A 20,782-nucleotide genomic window follows, 5' to 3' on the forward strand; every position below is an offset into this window, starting at 1 on the left:
CCGTGGTGTTAGCCCTGAAAGTATGGCGTCATTACCTCATGGGTAACCGATGCGAGATCTATTCGGATCACAAGAGTTTGAAGTATATCTTCACTCAGAAGGAGCTGAACATGAGACAGTGCAGATGGTTGGAGCTAATCAAGGATTACGATATGGAAATCCACTACCACCCCGGCAAGGCCAATGTGGTAGCGGATGCATTGAGTAGACTGCCGTGTCAGTTAAACTCCATGATCGCAAGCGAACAACCCAGCCTGTATCAAGAGTTTGAACAATTTAGACTTGAACTTGCTAGTGAAGGATTTCTAGCAAGCATGGAACTTCAACCCACCCTGATTAATCAGATCAAGGAAGCCCAGAAGGGAAATGCCAGTATTGATGGGATCAAGAACCAAATAGCTGCGGGAAAAGTACCGGGATTCACCATAGATGAAGAAGGAGTACTATGGTACAACGGACGCCTTTGCGTGCCATCAGATTCAGAGTTAAAGCAAGTTATTCTGAAAGAAGCCCATGACACCCTGTATTCCATTCACCCCGGAGGAACCAAGATGTACCAAGACTTGAAAGAGCAGTTTTGGTGGCATGGAATGAAGAGAGAAATTGGAAGTTACATCGCCAAGTGTGATATCTGCCAGCGAGTCAAGGCAGAACATCAACGCCCCGCAGGACTGTTGCAACCCCTACAGATTCCCGAATGGAAGTGAGATTCTGTCGGAATGGACTTCATTACCGGACTGCCCAAATCTAGTAAAGGAAATGATTCTATTTGGGTAGTGGTCGACAGGTTGACCAAAGTCGCCCACTTCATTCCCGTCAAAACCACCTATCAAGGCCCGAGACTAGCAGAGTTATATATCTCCCGGATAGTCAGTTTGCACGGAACACCGAAGTCGATAGTATCCGATAGAGGATCCCAATTCACCTCCAGATTCTGGCAGAAAGTACATGAAGGACTCGGAACTCGGCTGAATTTCAGCACAGCCTATCACCCGCAGACGGATGGACAGACTGAACGAGTCAACCAGATACTAGAAGATATGTTGAGAGCCTGTGTGCTAGAGTATGGATCCAAGTGGGAAGACTGCTTACCATATGCAGAATTCTCGTACAACAACAGCTACCAAGCCAGTTTGCAAATGGCCCCTTTTGAAGCACTGTACGGAAGGAAGTGCCGTACCCCTCTGAATTGGTCGGAAGTCGGAGAGAGTCAAGTCTTTGGACCAGATATTCTCCGCGAAGCTGAAGAGAAGGTTCACAAGATCCGCGAGTACCTCAAGACAGCCCAATCAAGACGAAGAGCTACGCCGACAAGAGACGCCGAGAGATGACCTTCGAGATCGGAGATTTCGTATATCTCAAAGTGTCCCCCTTAAAGGAATGCAGAGATTCCAGCTTAGAGGAAAGCTTGCACCCCGATATGTCGGACCCTTCAAAGTCCCGAGTCGCCGAGGAGAGGTATCCTATCAACTAGAGTTACCAGAAGAAATGGCAGCGGTACACAATGTGTTTCACATCTCGTTACTCGGGAAATGCCTCGAAGTACCGGAATCAACTGAAGTCTTCAAGAACATCGACCATCGAGCTGTAGATATCAACTCGGATCTAACCTATCGCGAAGTGCCTATTCGAATATTGGAAGAAGCCTTCAGAACCACCCGCACCAGGAGTATCAAGTTTCTGAAGATCCAATGGAGTAATCACACCGAAGAAGAAGCCACTTGGGAGAGAGAAGACTTTATGAAGACTGAGTACCCAGATCTCTTTATTACCTAGTTTTCTTTAAGATCTCGGGACGAGATCTTTTGTAAGGGGGAAGGGTTTGTAACACCTCAAGTTTTAACCAAAAATAAATAAAGAGAGAGAGATCAATTACTCCAATTTTGGCAACAAACAAAAACTTTTATTATGCATTTAGTGCCACATATAGTTTCATGCATAAGTTTTCTTTTCTTTTGTGCAATTGCCATGATGAGTGTGGATATGTGGATCACTTGCTACTAAACCCTACATTGAGATCACAAAACCCTAAATTAAGAAAAACAAAAGAATTGGAAAATAATTCCAAAACCTCTCTCATACACATATGAGCAATTTTGCAAACCTTCATATGAGGCCACCTTTGCTTGCCCTATGGTTTATAAAACTCATATATAACAAAAACAAACACAAATGCATAAAAGAAACCAGATTCAAATTAAAGGAAAATTCAAAATTCAAACACATGTGATAATGGTCATATGTCACACTTTTAATTTCTTCCCTACTTTGCACCTCTTTATCTCTCAAATCCTAAACTAAACTTGGTCAACCAAAGCCATGTCATCCAAGACCTTGTCAAGATGAGCAACTTTCATGTTGACCACCATCCCTAGAGTTGACTAGGTTGACCAGAAATAAATTGACAAAATGGAACCCGAGAAAGAAAACAAGATTCTCCCAATTTTGAAATTCTTCAAATCTTCTCCAAATTGAACCCCACCACCACCAAACTAACCTATAATTAATATGTTTGAGTTCCCACAAAAAGATTTTCGAAATTCAAATTTAAAGTTCATGCGGCCATATGATCGAACACTTGGCAGTGCAGTTTTCGGAATTGAAGTTACACCTCTTTGTCCAGCAGATTTTGGGCTAAACCACTTTTGGTTTGTGATGATCATCCTCTACTACAACCCCTGCACCAATACTCGTCCTTGCCCCGTCGATTAAATCATGGCAACAAGCTTAAACTATGCCAAACATTGCCATGCCGGCCACCTTTGATCACTTCATCTGTGGCCCTCCCCTCTCTCCAAAATCTTGTCCAGTAGCATCCCTGAAGCATAAGGATCACGCCAGTACCTTGCAATCGATCGCCAACGCACGACATTGGCCGAACGCACGCGTCCAAACCATGCCGGAGCGTGCCGGCCGACGTGGTGATCACGCTCTGGAGCGCGCCAGTACGTCGGGCACTCGAACACCATCGTCCTCCCCCTGCATCCCTATATCTGGAACGAGCATCGCCTCCCCGCCCTCTACACGCTAGGCACACTCGAACGCCTGCCGCCGCAGGGTCGCCGTCGTCCTCGCCGGAAACGTACCGCGGGTACTGCCGCACTCGAAACGAGCCCCCGATCGATCCCATCTCCTTTTTCCCCGCGCCGGCTGCACCTAGAGCATCGCCGGGACACCGCCTACACGCCGCCGTCCTCGCCTTGCCCCTTCGAGCACCGTAGACGCCGCGCCATGGACGCCTCCTTGCAGCACCCGTCGGCCAACTTCGCCCGCTATAAATAGAGACGATCAGCTCTCACTTCCTTCACACAACTCGCTCCCCTCTCCTCACTGATCATTCTCTCACCGTCAATTTCACCTCACCTCGCCGGAGTAGCTCCAATTGCAAGACGAAGTCCGCCGGAGCCCGCAGATCCTCGCCGTTGATCCAGCCTCCCCACGCCTCGCCACTGCTACCAGGAGCTCCAGCACCGTCGACAACCTCGCCTCGCTACCAGCAGAACCCCGCGGGAATGCCGGTAAGGCCGTCGACCCCCTACCCTTGCCGCCAGTACGCCCGTCGCTCGTCGGGGAAGACGATGATTGCTGGCCGTCGATCCTATCTCTAATCCAACGTCCCTCGCTCGCCCATACCGCTTCGGCGTTAAATAGTCGCTGACAGGTGGAGCCACCTCGTCAGACGGCCCGCGCGCACTGCTGCGTTGCTGGGCCGTAACGATTCGTTTGAATCTTGGGCCCGTAGGCTTTTCCCGCGCGGCCGTTAATCCAAATTCCGTTTAATTCAAAATTTCCCAAATGCTTGCAGATGCCAACTTCAAATTTGAATATTTTGAAATCTACTACTCCAAATCTAGCAAACTTTATACCGTTGGAAAGCTAAGGAAATTATCTAACCAATGCCACTGGTCCCACCTCCAAATTCATAGTAGAATTAAAATGCTAAAAATAACAAGACAGAGACTTTTGTAGATTCAAACTTTATTTAAAATTCAACCAAAACTGATTTTGAGTTGATTCCAACTCTCATAGCTCACAAATGATGTACTCTAATTGATTATGCAATAATCTAGCCAAGTTGTTTGCATGATCATGGCTTAGATCAAAATAGTGGCTATGGGCCATTTGTAGTGCATTTAAACTTGGTTTCCCAAATTTGGAAATAGTATGGGAGTCTCCCTCTCATTTAAACCTTGATCTTAAGTGATACAAGGAGAGGAAATGACCTTGGGTTACTAAACCTCTGATTGTATTACTTGAAGATTTTAAATCATTTATATGTTAGTCTTAAATGGCATGAGGTGTAGCACCTTATTTAAATTATACTCCCTCATAATAGATATGAAATATTGACCTTGGTCAACCTATATTTCATACCCTATTATTATTTGTGGAGATTAAATCTTAAAAGGATAGAATGAGAGGAAATTAATTTCTCCCCAAAAGATTAAGTAACAATTAAAATTAAATACTTATAATGGGAGGAAATTATTTTTCTCTTATATAAGAATGAACCAAGTAATCCACCATGCCATGCATAATGTGATGTTAGTATTACTTGAGTGAACTCTTTGGTGTGTTCTAGTTTAGCATGTAAGTTTGGTTTGGCATTTATACCTCGTATTCGTATATAGACGCTAGTAACGAGGAGTATCAAGAGGAGGAAGCCTATTCCCGGAAGAAGAAGAGCACTTTGATAACTACTCTGCTCAAGGCAAGCTAACCCTTACTAACCACCATGATGCTAAGCTCTACTAGAGCAAGGCACCATCACCCTTTTATTTTATGTATTTACCTATCCCATGTTTTTACCTTACCTTTATTTATTTTTTTGCTTATTTATTTCAAAGTACCTTTTTGATTTATGAATTCACTTGGTCTAGAGTAGAACAATATTGAAAGTTAGTTTGGCACAACTCAAAGCTAGATAGCACCCCTCATGAAATAGTTGCTAGTGCTAATCAAATAAAATTGACTACTCTAGATGGGAACATGGTGAAGTGACTTTGAAAGTATGTGGAGTTGAGGTGACATGGTTGACTTGGTAAAATTTAATGAAAACTGATGATTGGATTTGAATGCGATACCCTTCCAATTATACAAGTACCCCCACAATACCTGATTATGGGTAGGGCTTAACTAGAAGCTCGTGTATTTTAGTATGGGTTCCCTCTAAACAAGCCTCATAGGGGTTACGCCGAGGCTGCCTCCGTATATGAGAAAGGATGTGAACATGAGGTGAATGTACGACCCAAGCCTTGTGCAGTTCCCGGGTTAACAGTTGGTTTTCACCGGGAGGCCAAGCTCATGGGGAGAGGTGCCTATACTAGTATATATAAGTGAAAGGTTAAGGTTGATGATCCACGTACTGAGTTACGATGATTCGGGGTTATCCTCGACGGATGTAATCAAAAGTTGTGGCACAAGAGTACAACCTCTGCAGAGTGTTTAACCTATTTGAATAGCCGTGTCCACGGTTACGGACGATTGGAAAGGCCATACTGTTCCGTTATCAAAATTTTGGGTCTTAAAAAGGAATGTTGAATTGAAAGGTGATATGGACTTGAATCACCATGATTGGTGGGAATTACACTAATGTTCCCACTTGAGTTAGTCTAGAGAATAATGAGTCTTTACTAAATGTCGTTAAAATAAAACTTGGCTTTATGCAAATAAACCTAGAGCTTGGTACCCCTTATTACACCAAATCAATAATTCCTTTAGTGTTAATTTGCGAGTACTTTAAAAAGTACTCATGGCTTTGCCCCGGCTATTCAAATGCCGGACTATGAAGAGGAGCAACAAGTATCGGGATGACGGACAACAGGACGTCTAAGATAACTAGGATCGTCTTCTAACGTCAAGCGTTGCCTGTGGAATAGATAGTCCAGTACTACTACGCTTCCGCTACTTATTTGTGATGTTGAACAATTCTATTTGTGTAATATTGGATCATGTGATCCCATGGTTGTAAGACAAGTATGTGTTGTAATAAATGATGACTCTGAACTACTTACTATTATATCTCGCAAAAACAATCTTCCTGGAATTGTGATGTATGATATAGTAGGCATCTGGACTTAAAAAGCCGGGTGTTTACAGGCGCTGTGATACGTCGCAAACGTATCTATAATTTTTGATGTTCCATGCTTGTTTTACACCAATTACTATATGTTTTAAGGGACTAACCTATTAATAGTTGTAAAAGTGCACAAGTTCTTGGTTTCAACTTTGTTGTGCAGGAAATAGGCAAATATGGAACGAAATAGCTCATTATGGTGAAATCTGGAATTTCCCGGAATCTGTCCCTGCTGAACACTTTTCAAAGATCGCTTCAAAACTCCATCAAAACGATGTCCAATGGAAAGGTCGTAATCTACAAAGTTGTAGAGAATTTCAAACTGAACAATTTGGACATCTTATTCGTCCAGAATGGACAACGGATGCATCCGGCAGAGCAGAATTACTGCAGAGGTTCGTGCAGTCTCGGGACTCCGAAAGTTGGTGACGTATTTGACACAAACTCTTTCTCATGAAGGACAGAGGGGAGTCCTAGGAAGATTCTATAGGTACCCAAGAGCCCTTGGATCAAAGGGGCATCCATCCCATGGCCTAGATTGCATCTCCAACACTATATATTGATGGGAAACCCTATTTTTGGAGGCCCCCAAGCATTGTCACGAAAATCCTTCTCCTTGGCAGCAGCCAAGGAGGAGAAACACTCATCTACACCAGCACCAACTCAAGGAAGAAGAAGGCTAAGGGACAGCGCTCCCCCATGATGCCGGCGGCGGGGAAGGAGTCCCCCGCGCCGCCGCCGGCGCCGCCCACGCCTCCGCCTCCCGGCGCTCCTCGCTGAGCCCTCCAACGTCTTCACAGCCATCTCCATCACCAACTCCTCATTGTATTCAGTGGTTCATCCTCTCACAAACCTATGTACCGCCCTATGTAAACATGGTGTTTGATGCTATAAGTTATAATCCTATGATCTATGTCATGTTGCCATAGTTTATTTATTCTTTGATTGATTGGTTGTTTCTCTTTGGTTCATTAGAGTTGTATGTTGATATGTTACCGTCCTTGGTACCCATTATATTTGTGTGCGCATTGATCAAGCACCATAGAGTTGGTAGTACTTGTATACTAGAAGGGGAAAGTTCTGCCGGAGTGACAGAAACCTAAGGACGCGAACCGGATAGTTGCATGTATGGGAGTAAGAGGACCATTTACTTAAGGCTATGGTTGGGGAAACCTTAATACTTGCTAGTATTTATGGATGTTTGCTAGCACGCCAATCATATAGTACTTGTAATCCCGGAGGGAGAGCATGTATATTTAGCCTCTCCTACATAGAAAGCTGCATCGAAGACATTGAACCCAAGATCTTCACTAATTGATCTTGGACAAAGCCACCACTATTACCACCGCCTTTCCACACTCATGGTACTGTTAGTTTAGTTTGTTTTATTGCTGCAGCACTAACATTTATTACGTGTATTTTATTGTTCTGCAAAGTCACCTCTCATACCTGTTATCGCTCTAGTTTTATTTCCTAGATATTGCAAACGCTTAGTGTGCGTAGAGTTGTATTAGTGGTTGATAGAACTTGAGAGAATGTTTATCCTACCTTTAGCTTCTCGTTGGGTTCGACACTCTTACTTATCGAAAAGGCTACACGCGATCCCCTATACTTGTGGGTTATCACGCTGCTGGCGGCGGCGGCGGGAGGGTTGGGAGGCGGGGTGCGGTAGGCTAGGGTTGGGGGTTCGGAGGCGGGGTCGCATATGCAGTGCCCCGTTGAAGATTCATGCAAAGAAAGAAAATGCTTTTTACTGAGAAAGAACAAAAGATTCATGGCTAAGGTTTTTAAAATGTCCCAAGTCCTTATTTGCCCTGGTCGCATTTGCAAGCAGCCAAAGCTTGATGAGCAACCAATTAAGTCGCTAGAATTTAAATATGTCGGACACTGGTGTAGATTACGATATTTTTTGTCCACCCATTTTTTGCTGATTTTATTTTAGCATTTAGATAGCAATTATTTTGGGGTCGTCTCCTGATCGAGCTGACTATACGATAAACCCTAGATTGTGTCCCCCTCCTCGTCCTCCCTCTCCTTGCCTCCTCAAGAGGCTACTGTCGGGCAAGACCTCACAAGTAGTGATGAAGAGGGCGACAAGGCTTCTTGCTATGGATGCACCGAGGCATCCCATTGGCGTGTGGTGGGTGGCCACGATGGCAGCGTGTGGCGTGCGGCGAGCGGGTGGCACAATGTGCATCGGCGGTGGTAGCGAAGATCAACGACAACACTATGCTTAAGGAGTCACCGTGTGGCAGTAGTTAGGGGGCCGATCCGCAGCGGCTTTCGTGGTCATGCATTTCGGTTTTCCGCGGTATGGGAAATCTCATCTGAGTCACTCCGCTTCTGTGTTATCAACGGTAGGTCATGGAAGTGCAAAGCGGTTTTACTGGATGCTAGGCTGCCGGAGCATCCCCAAGAGGAATTTTGGTGGTACCCATGACTTCCTTCTCTCTTCAATCTTCCTAGGAGCTGCACACGCAGGTGCAATAATGGGTGTCTGTGGGCTGCTTGCTTGATGTCCACAATAGGATCGTGCGTGTTAGCCTCGTCTTCGTTGGGCTAGCAAATTGTGGCATCATCACATGTGACTTCGTTTTGGTGGTGCTATCTCGAGTGCAGGGTCTCGATCCCTAGGATGAAAATCCTAGTTTTGATATTAGTTGGTTTTACCTGTCAATGGCGGTGTTTGCACACCGTTCCCTCTTGAAAGTCGTTTGGAGTTACTCAGACTTGATCATCGCTGTGAAAACACATGATCTAGGTTTAAGGGGTTTGATCTAACAACGGCGTCACTTGCACGTTGTTCCCTTTAGTCTTTGAAGATGTTGGTTTTGGAGAATCATTCTCGAGGTCCATGTGTTGTCAAGGGATGAGTGTGTTATCACCAGATTTTGGTCAAATCAGGAGGTGGGCCATCAGAGAGATGGGCTTGGGAGATTACACGTGGAAGATCTCTGAAGCAGCCTTGCATGGAGAATTTGGGCTAGATTGCCCGTGTACCCTTAATTATAGTAGATTGTATCGTAGATTAAAAGTTAGAGTTTTTCTCGTACACGGTGGGGATATTCCCACGTTAGAAAGTCCCCTGGACTATAAATATGTACCTAGGGTTTATGGAATAAACAACAACTCACGTTCAACCCAAAACAAACCAATCTCGGCGCATCGCCAACTCCTTCGTCTCGAGGGTTTCTATCGGGTAGCGACATGCTGCCTAGATCGCATCTTGCGATCTAGGCAGCACAAGCTCCACGTTGTTCATGCGTTGCTCGTATCGAAGCGCTTTTGATGGCGAGCAACGTAGTTATCATAGATGTGTTAGGGTTAGCATTGTTCTTCGTATAGCATGCTTACGTAGTGCAACCCTTGCATGTCTAGCCGCCCTCACACCTATCCTAGGTGTGGGGGCGGCACCCCGCTTGATCATTGTTTAGTAGATCTGATCCGTTACGATTGCTCCTTGTTCTACAAGGATTAGTTTAATATCTGCAATAGTTAGGCCTTACAAAGGGGGGGAGGATCCAGCGGCACGTAGGGTGGCGTTCGCAAGTCCTAAACAGGATGTTCCGAGGATCAACTTCATGTTGGTTTTTAGGCCTTGTTTAGGATCGGCTTATGATCACCGTGCGTGGCCGCGAGGCCCAACCTGGAGTAGGATGATCCGATTATGCGGTGAAAACCCTAAATCGTCGTAGATCTCATTAGCTTTATCTTGATCAAGCAGGACCACCATATATTCGTGCACCCCGTACGAATCATGGGTGGATCGGCTCTTTGAGCCGATTCACAAGATAACCTGAGAGCCGATCGAGGCTCGTATTTAATGTTTACGTGTATGCCATGCAGGAAACTAAGCGAGGCATCTCCATCACCTTCCTGACCAGGTATAGGTCAGGTGGCACGCCCTTGCACTTCGCATCGGACGTGTGACCGGAAGAGCATTGCGGGCCGTTGCTCGGAGGGGTCTCAGCCAGCCGCAGCTCTAGGCTCTTCCCGGCTCTACCTGTGTTGACCGTCGCTGCCCGCCGGTGGGTTTTGGCAGTCAACACATTCTGGCACGCCCGGTGGGACAATTGTCTACATCAACCACATCGCCATCTACATCTGAGATGGCGGACGGCACGCCAGTCACCTACGAGGAGCTGCCTCGACGAGCTCAAGAAGAGATATGACGAGATCAAGGCCACCCTCGAAGCCGACCTCATCGGCTCTTTTCGCAGAACCCGTTCCCATGGCATCGGATGGAAGGGATTCTCACCGCAAGGTGCACTCGATGGGATAGACCTCTCGCCCCGTCGGAGGAATGCACCGAGGGCCTGCGGCAGGAGATCAACTACTTGGTGGCTCACTCGCTACACCGCCACTCTGAAAACCTGGTCAACGTGTTGGAGCGTGTCGCTCTGCGCGTGATCCAGGAGATCATGAGCCACCAGTACTCGCCGTCAGGACCAGCTCTCGGGACGCATCAAGGAGAGTTGCCACTCCAGTCCCGTCCACCGCTGCCATATGCGTTGGCAGCACCAGCTGAAGTGCCGGCTACACCGGCATTCGTCGTCTACAAGATCGGTGGTGACCCTAGTGACTACCAGTTCTTGACTGAGGCGCCTAAGGAGATCCCTCAAGGATATGCGTGCACGTATGTGCCAGATTGTGGCAACTGGGCACTCACAAACCAGGCCACGACATCAGGGACTCCGGCGAAAACAGGAGGAACGCCAGCGACGGAGCTTGAGAAGCAGACGTGGCTAACTAAGTACGCCACCCCGACGAACCTCCAGAGCTCAGCTCCTGCAGTTGGCTCAGAGCTGGAAAAGCAAACATGGCTGGCTAAGTACGCCACCTCGGCGAATCTTCAGAGTGCAACTCCTGCAGCCAGCACAGCGGATCGGATCGGTACCATACCGAGAGACCAGTTCGGCATGGTGCCGAAAAGAAGGGCAATCGGCTATTCCAAGCCGTACCCCGACGAGTATGAGATGATCCCGCTGCCACCTAAATATCGGCTCCACGACTTCTCCAAATTCGGTGGATCGGATGGCTCCAGCTCCATCGAGCACGTCGGCCGATATTTGGCACAACTAGGACCGGCTTCAGTGTCGGATCAACTACGCGTGAGGCTCTTTTCACAGTCCCTCATGGGATCAGCTTTCGGATGGTACACCTCGTTGCCACCAGACTCCATCCGGTCTTGGAAGCAGTTGGAAGAGCAGTTCCATACGCAGTACCATTCAGAGGCTTCCGAGTCCGGCATTGCCGATCTAGCACAACTACGTCGAAGCGCGGGGAAACGGTGACGAATACATCCGGCGCTTCAGGAATCTTAGGAACCGATGTTATTCGGTTCGTCTAACCGAAAAGGAAGCAATCGAGTTGGCGGTAGCGAGGCCTTGCAACACAGCTCAAGGACATGGCCTCCCAAGCAGATTATCCTCGCCGGCGCACATGGTTCGAAACTATCGGCATATGAACAGCGCCACCCGGACCTGTACCAAGACAAGTTCAAGCGTGCGGTAGTCCTGGTTGATGCGGAGGAAGACGAAGTTCCTGCGGGAGACCAAGAGGTAGCGATGGGCTGAATGGACTCGGGAGGAACCCCCGTGTCCTGCAAATGGGTAAAGCCACCAGGCCCACCCAGGGGATTTGATTTTGACGTGACCAAGACTGAACAAATCTTCGACCTCCTGCTCAAGGAGAAACAGTTGACGATTCCGGAAGGTCTCAAATTTCCCACGGCGCAAGAGCTGAACGGAAAGCCATACTGCAAATGGCACAACTCGCTCTCCCATGCCACCAACGACTGCAGGGTGTGGCATCGGCACATCCAAGCGGCGATAGAGAAGGGGCGTCTAATTTTCAACCGAGTACGCCATGAAGGTCGACACCCAGCCTTTTCCCGCCGTTAACATGGTGGAGTGCACGTACCACGAAGGTTGCCGGCCAGGATCCTCGTTCAGCATCAACATGGTAGGACCCGGGAACCACTGCGGCAAAGATAGAGATGAGGGCAGCTGCTCTCATAGCAAGGACACAGAGGAGGCCGCTCCACGCGATCGGCTCCATCATGATGGCAAGCGCTACGTCACGAGAGGAGAGGTGAAGAACATAAGATATCAACGACCTCTCTCCGATCACCTCCTCAACAAATATGTGAGTCAGTATGACCAACGCCGACGGTCCAGCTATGATGATGAAGGAGATCGTCTGGCTAGAGAAGCCAGAAGACATCGTCGGCATGATCGCGATGAGGAGGAGCACGAGCGCCGTGCCACGGAAAAATCAAGGGAGCAAGATGACAACGCCAGACACTGGGACTGCCCCTTCTTCAGACACTGCTGGGATTCAGGAATGAGCCGATTGCCCACAATCGGCAATTGCCCAGAATGCAACCAAAAGAAGAAGGAGGCAGCCAATGTGTCCGTGTTCAAGCGCTTAGGGCCTCTCCCGCCACAAAGCAAACGTGCTGAGTCCCCTCGGTGGGCAGATCTCGAGGATTCAGAAGACGAGGGACAAGAAGAAGAAGACAGGTGCCACCGTCCTAGGTGGTGCCCTGATGGACTCAGCCGTTCCCAAAAGCGCAGGGTTTAGCGTTTGCGCGGCCTGGAGGAAGCCGAAAGATTATACTTGCATACGCTAAGGAAGGCACGACCTGATCTGGCTGCAAAAGTTCAGCGAACCCTGGATGAAGAGGGTCGTCCACAGAGAATGGAGTGGCGCCCCAAACAAAGGAAAGCCGATGATGAAACATCGGCTGGCACAAATATGGTGCTCGTCCTTCCGACGGAGCTTAGTGCTCCACGATTATACGATGCACTCAAGGTGGACGACGGCAAGCGCATAAAGTCAGAGGTTGGGTTGGTTTTATCTAGCCTGACCGAGTAGCAAGAACACACCAGTGAGCAAAACAAGGCGAGGCTGATCCTTGTGATCGGCCCCAAAAATTATGAAGGAGCATTATAGAACCTTCGATCGGCGCTCCAATGGATATGGAGGCCGATTCCAGCAATCGGCCAAAATTATCTTCACCACATGTTCTGCTTGTGTTCGCCCTGGACCCTATCAGGAGCCGACGTGCGAATTACAGAGCCGATATCTGCCATTCTTTGACAGATTCGGCTCGGGGGGCACCTAAACATGGGAACAGATGCAGGGGGACATGTGTGCAATGAAATACTGGGGGCCGATAGGAGAAAATCGGCCGGTAAAAAAAAAACATTTTCAGATAGCCGATGCAAGGGCATCGACTTTAGAATTGAGAAGCAGCCGATGCGCAGCCATCGACTCTAGTGGAATTATGCGAGGCTAATCGAGTCTCCACCAAATCCAGAGCCAGCGGTTCTCGCCTCGAGTAAGGCTCGGGGGCAGCAGGCTCGAGTAAGGCTCGAGGGGCAGCGAGGCTCGGTGAATATTCTGTTGTGCAGTTTAAAGAGCCGATGGAGATACCATCGGCTGATCTTTCATTGCAGCCTCCTTCACAAATGATGAGTATTTGAAGAGGACCATTGGGTCTGGTTGGGAGAATTCAAAGGCTTTCCTGAAGACTCTACGTTGCCTACCAGATCTCAGGATCATCAGTTGAAGGATGGTGTGAAGTTTCCAGTGGTTGTCAATGGACAGTACCTCAAGACGTACTTCACAAGCATGTGGGATGATGGACCATAAAGTGTGAAGGCCGATGCACGAATTCGGCCAGTAAAAAGTTTTGTGAAGCAGCCGATGCACAGACATCGACTGTAGAGGTGCACAATGTGGTGGTCAGATATCAAGTTACAATTTGAGTTCGAAGAGTTGTTTGCTCGGATATCTGTCCGATTTGGGATTTGAGTTCGGCCTTATAGGCGTGTGAGGGTGAGAAGCCGATACGTTGCTATCGGTTCTTGGTGCGCTGACTTGTTTTGGCATTCGGAAGATTTGAAGTTGAACAAAAAAAAGGGTTTTTACAAGAAAGAGCCGATGGCTCTCAAAAGATCATCCGACGCCTAATGCACTACTACTACTAGCCCTATGCTACTCCCTGATCTAAGGGCCGTCGCTGCCCTCGTCGTCGTCATCGTAACTGCCGTCGGCACTACTACCGGCGGGCTCCTCGTCGCTGCTGATGAAGCCGCCGGCAGGGGCTTCATCCTCCTCGTCGTCGTCGTCATCATCGTCATCCGACCAGGCCCAGCCACGGAAGCGCTTGGCCGGCGGGTATCCCGCGGAGGAGGAGTCGTCCTCCGACTCCTCCGCCTCTTCTTCCTCCTCGTCGGAGGAGAGAACGGCCTCCCATGGGAAGAGGTCATCGTCGCTCGCCGGTGCCGGCTCCCCGCCGACGAGGAACTCGGAGGTCCTCCTCCCCATCGGTGAGGGGTTCATCGTCTTCCGATTCAATGGAGAAATCCCAGTCCCGCGCGTCCCAATACTCTGGGGCGCGGGCCTCGTAAATGGCCATCAGGTTGACCTCCTGTTCGAGCTCGCTGGAGGAGGAGGACTGGAAGGACAGGCTGGAGGAGGAAGAGGAATCCATGGTGGCAGACAGGGGTTCTTTTTTGTTTGCCGATAGCTATTGCAGAGCAGGAGGATGAAGAAGCAAACCGCTTGACGCGGTTAAAAATATGAAGGGGACGGGGAAATTTAATGCTGCGGTGATTTCCGAGGAGGTGGTGCCAAAACTGTCGAATCGTGCAGAGAAGTTGAGAAGGCAAGGTGCCATGATGAAAGATACTGCGACGGTTCTGCTCTGCCACGACATGACCCTTCAGAAACAGAGTGGTTTTGGAATTATCATTGCCAAAACCAGGGGGGCATGTGTTATCACCAGATTTTGGTCAAATCAGGAGGTGGGCCATCAGAGAGATGGGCTTGGGAGATTACACGTGGAAGATCTCTGAAGCGGCCTTGCACGGAGAATTTGGGCTAGATTGCCCGTGTACCCTTAATTATAGTAGATTGTATCGTAGATTAAAAGTTAGAGTTTTTCTCGTACACGGTGGGGATATTCCCACGTTAGAAAGTCCCCTGGACTATAAATATGTACCTAGGGTTTATGGAATAAACAACAACTCACGTTCAACCCAAAACAAACCAATCTCGGCGCATCGCCAACTCCTTCGTCTCGAGGGTTTCTATCAGGTAGCGACATGCTGCCTAGATCGCATCTTGCGATCTAGGCAGCACAAGCTCGACGTTGTTCATGCGTTGCTCGTACTGAAGCGCTTTTGATGGCGAGCAACGTAGTTATCATAGATGTGTTAGGGTTAGCATTGTTCTTCGTATAGCATGCTTACGTAGTGCAACCCTTGCATGTCTAGCCGCCCTCACACCTATCTCAGGTGTGGGGGCGGCACCCCGCTTGATCATTGTTTAGTAGATCTGATCCGTTACGATTGCTCCTTGTTCTACAAGGATTAGTTTAATATCTGCAATAGTTAGGCCTTACAAAGGGGGAGGATCCAGCGGCACGTAGGGTGGCGTTCGCAAGTCCTAAACAGGATGTTCCGAGGATCAACTTCATGTTGGTTTTTAGGCCTTGTTTAGGATCGGCTTATGATCACCGTGCGTGGCCGCGAGGCCCAACCTGGAGTAGGATGATCCGATTATGCGGTGAAAACCCTAAATCGTCGTAGATCTCATTAGCTTTATCTTGATCAAGCAGGACCACCATATATTCGTGCACCCCGTACGAATCATGGGTGGATCGGCTCTTTGAGCCGATTCACAGGATAACCTGAGAGCCGATCGAGGCTCGTATTTAATGTTTACGTGTATGCCATGCAGGAAACTAAGCGAGGCATCTCCATCACCTTCCTGACCAGGTATAGGTCAGGTGGCACGCCCTTGCACTTCGCATCGGACGTGTGACCAGAAGAGCATTGCGGGCCGTTGCTCGGAGGGGTCTCAGCCAGCCGCAGCTCTAGGCTCTTCCCGGCTCTACCTGTGTTGACCGTCGCTGCCCGCCGGTGGGTTTTGGCAGTCAACAGAGTGGTGGTTGATGCTGGCCCTGGAGCATTGTTAAAAATATTGGTTGAAACTAGTGTACAACCGAAAAAATTGTTGCAACCAATGTACTTCTAGTTGCATGTGATGTGTAATCGAAATTTACAAAATAGGTGTGTAACCATTTTGAAAAAGGGTCCACTTGAACAATATTTGACAACACCAATAAAAAAAAAAGTTCAAAAGACATGAAAGAAAATGCAAAATAAACCTAGTTATACATTCCTAATTTCAGTGTTAAGACTTATAATTTCTGAATATGTCATCATTGGATTATGATGATTGTCCACTGAAAGATATAGAGCTGGATAGAATGAAACGTAATCTTTCGGTGATACAAAAAAGTATATTTATTTAAATACAAGTTAAGGATCATTAAACGCCAACAAAACTAAGGGAAAAGGAAACATAAGATTAGTAAATCTAATTTCTAATTAATGATATATTCACTTTTCCAGTGTATTTGAACCCTGTAAAGTAGGAGATGAGAGATGCAAAACATGTGAAACTACTTCATTACAGAAAAAATCACCATTTGTATAAACCTTCTTTTCTCATAAAAAACAATTGGCAAAAGCGGCAACCTGTTAAGAGAACTTGAAAAGCATGCAGCTCGATCAATGACAACACAAATTTTTCTTTGCCTATACACACGTACACCTGAAGTGACTTAGGTTTCTTATATATTGCATCTCCCGTCGATTTCTAACACACACACCAGATCGTAAAACAGAATCGAGAATGATTTACACGCCACACGCCACAGAATACTGCGCACTGAAGAATAGGTTGATGTGTTCTCGAAGTATGCCAAACGGGAACGCTAGATCCAAGGTAGTATCGCTTCGCCCGCACTTCTGAATTCCAGGACCTTAATTCTGGGGATCAGTTTTCGGGTTAAAAAACTGCTCAGGTCAATGATGTGTACGTGCCCGTTCCCAGAGCAAGTTCTGCCCAAGGTTAGCTCGCGCGTCACTCATGCTGTCAAAACAGATGTAGTAACGACGAACTAGGAAGAAACTCTGCACACAACAGAAGCAAGGGCTGAAGCACACATCAGTGTATTATTCGTTAACACTTGAAGACATAGCTTAGTTTGTACTCCTGCTGATCTACCAACAATTTGGCAATTCGCACGCGCTACCCGATACAAGCTTACACACTACAGATCTCACATTGAACCAAGTCGTCATGGCTCGCTTGCTTCCTACGTGAATCAGCTACTAACATGCATGAAAAGCACATCGTCCTCACGGGTGGCCGCTGCTCCCACCCATGCCGCCGCCACCACCACCACCGGTTGCTCCTGGCGCGGAGCCGGATCCGCCTCCGCTGCCACTCCCCGTGCCGCCGCTCGCGTTTCCGGAACCCTGGCCGCTCCCCACAGCGTTGCCTGCCCGTCCAACCCCGCTGCCTCCACCTGAAGCACCGTCACTGCCGCCGTCGCCTCCACCTCCACCAGTACCGTGTGTCACCGTGACGCTGACACCTCCTTTGCCGATATGGAACCCTATCCCCGCTCCACCACCAAGACCCACACTGACACCGCCGTTGTGGTTCTGCTCGCTCGCGGCGCCGCCTCCCCCGACGCCAACGCCCACGTCGATCCCGTCCTTCCCCACGTCGATGCCGACCCCGACGCCGACGCCACCACCGGCACTGCTCCCGTCTCCGTCACGGGTACTTCCTACACCGCCCCCGATGCCGCCGCCGAGCCCGATCGTCGTGGCAGACCCGTTGCGCGACACGGCCCAGCCGAACCCGTGGCCGTCGCCGGAGCCATGGCCGCTGCCGGCACCGTCCCTTGAGAACGGCCAGGAGAATTTGATGCCGACGCTGTTGATGGCGCTGCCATCCTTCCGAGGGAAATGCCTCGCGTTGGCAAGTGATGGGAGAGTGGTAGCAAAACAGAGTAGAGTGAGGAAGAGGAAGGCACTGGAGCTACTGGTAGAGACAGCCATTTGCGTTTGCGCTTGCGTTGTTGTGAAGGGTCTCAGCATGCCGGCAGGGTTTATATAGCCATTTAGACATGAAGGAACCTGGAACCCCCTCATCGTTTAATCGGGTCCAGATCTAGAGGCGGAGCAGCTTGCGTGTAGTGCGTGAAACCTGATAATACGGCCTGCATCTGCATGCTGGATGTATAGCTAGCGTACGTTGACCATTCATTTGGAAGCACCACTGGAGTATACACAAACGTCGAACGAGTGACTGTGGTTCGCTCGAGTAAGCTGTTGGATCTTGATTTGCAATCTGCAGGCACATATTTAAAATCATGTACTACATTTGGATGTCACAAGTTTACTTAAATTTAGATGTATCTCTATTTTATGTATAGATACATTTAAATTTAGATAAATTTACGAGTGAGTAGATAGTTCAGAGAGATGGAAGGTGAGATGCTGCGCAGCCGTCCGAAACGGTGTGCTAGCGAGATCCCGTTGTGCATGCTCTAGGTTGTTAGCTGCATTATCTGCATGTGTGTATGTGTAAGACACAGGATGGTTTTGATGGACAACACTGCGTGGCCTATCACATTATATAGGTGTGGTACTGTTGAGTGTGACATTTTGTAGCTCGAGCTACATGGAGCTTGTTTTTTCAAAAAATCCAAAATGGCATTTTGAGTTTCCCGTGTTCCTATGCCTATATAACAAGTAGGTAGAGATTTAAGTCCCAATGTTCGGAATCCAGTACGGAGTGTATGACTCTATGCAAAAGAAACACACAAGGAAGGGTTTTGATCATGGAGTGTGTTACTATGTGGCCTTTTACGGTAGGGACGGAGAAATATGGGCCGTCTAACCAGCAATATCTGATGGCCAGGATTGATTAATACTTGTGACCAAGAAGAGTAGTATTTTTTCAAGGAAAGACAAATATGGTAGGCGATTAAAAACAAATCCGACACTAACCAAAAAGGAATATCATTTTTTCATGGAAAGGCAAATATGGTAGGTGATTAGAAACAAATCAAACACTACATTAAAGAGAAAATCATACGGAAGGACACTTTTAGGACTGAAATTACCTTCACGTACGACTTTCCCGTCCGAAACTGTACAACCTTCATCCAAGCGCTACCAGCAGCCATGGTTCATGATTGCACGTTGCAGCAACGGTGTATGTGACTAAAGCCATCTTTAATGGGGGCGACCCATTCCGCGATCATAGGTTGAACTAGACAAATACGTGACACAACGCGCGGATGCATCCTAAAAACGGATTACCGCGGCGTTCGAGATGAACCAAAGCCGACCCAAATCTGGATCTGATTTGCTTGGCCGCGGACACCTAGGGCTAGCCTCTCGCGTCTTCCCTTTTCCTTCCCTGACCCGCATGTCTGCCTCCCAAACCACAGCCACTCCACTATAGTCCCAGACCAAGAGGATGGCCGACGAAGCTTCCGTCGCACACTACTAGGAAAAGGCTTATAGCCTCAAACATTATTGCCGGCGCACCAAAAACGGTGCCCGCCGGTGCTACATACTACCGGCGCACCATGTTTTGGCCGCGCCGGTGATGACCCAATACCGACGACGCAGAAAAAATTTAGTGCGTCTGGGGATAAGGGTGAAACCAGGTCTGAGCAAAGCTGAAAATAGGAGCCCCCTTACCGCCGGCGCACCACCATGTCGGTGCGCCGGTGGTAATTTGCTTAGTGCGCCGGTAAGAGGAGCTGTGATTTTTCGTCCCACCCCCACCCCCACCCCCGTGAACCGCCTTTTCAATTTTTGAAAAAATCAAACAAAATGATAGGAAATTAAGAAAATAAAATCCTTTCAAATGTCGATGTATTATGTCATCTGGTTTTAGTGAAAATTTAAAAACATGAATTTCGATATATTATGCAAAATGGCGTCATGTTTCGGTAAAACGGGATTTCTGATTGCATATGACCTCCGATGAAAAACTATTTTATATCAAAATGTATCTACCCGAAATTTGCCATTCGATTTCAACGACCTTTGGTTGTTTGGACAAAAATTGAATTCGGCAAATTCAAAATAGAAACAAGACTTTTTCAGTGGTTTTAGATTTGGATGAAAAATAGGAAAAATTATTGACGGCGCACCACCATATTTGGTGCGCCGGCGGTAACCTATGCTATATACTGCAAACCAGCCCATGGTCCTCACTTTCCCCTCTTTCTTCTCTTTTCCTCCTCCTCCTCTTCTACGCCGACGGCCTTCTATGGCTGCTGCGGCGAGCTGCTCCGACGACCTACTCATCTGCATGGCCTCCTCCTCCACCGACGGCCACGATGTCCCCCGGCCTCCTCCACTACCTCTGGCCTCCTCCACAATCACCGGCATCCACCACCTCCTTCGGCCTCCTCCACCACCTCCTGTCTCCTCCACCTTCGGCCTCCTACTACTCCTTCGGCATACTCCTCCTCCTCCTCCTCCGACACCGACGCGACGATGAGACCAAGACCTCGGGATCTTCCAGTATCCTCTTGCACCTCCTACACCGTGATACGTCTCCGACGTATCGATAATTTCTTATGTTCCATGCCACATTATTGATGTTATCTACATGTTTTATGCACACTTTATGTCATATTCGTGCATTTTCTGGAACTAACCTATTAACAAGATGCCGAAGTGCCAGCTTGTCGTTTTCTGCTGTTTTTGGTTTCAGTAAATCCTAGTAAGGAAATATTCTCTGAATTGGACGAAATCAAAGCCCGGGGGCCTATTTTCTCACGAAGCTTCCAGAAGTCAGAAGGAG

At 48.1% G+C, this 20,782-nt stretch overlaps 1 protein-coding gene across 1 annotated transcript; it reads right to left on the reverse strand.

Moving 5' to 3' along the window:
* Positions 1-17,298: 17,298 nt before the first annotated feature.
* Positions 17,299-18,009, reverse strand: LOC124673157 (glycine-rich protein 5-like). The gene has a single exon (XM_047209283.1). It carries the CDS (start codon positions 18,007-18,009, stop codon positions 17,299-17,301), a length of 711 nt encoding a protein of 236 aa, XP_047065239.1.
* Between the last annotated feature and the right edge of the window lie 2,773 nt (positions 18,010-20,782).

The sequence above is a fragment of the Lolium rigidum genome, chromosome 7 (assembly GCF_022539505.1).
Source record: "Lolium rigidum isolate FL_2022 chromosome 7, APGP_CSIRO_Lrig_0.1, whole genome shotgun sequence".
Lineage (NCBI taxonomy): Eukaryota > Viridiplantae > Streptophyta > Magnoliopsida > Poales > Poaceae > Lolium > Lolium rigidum.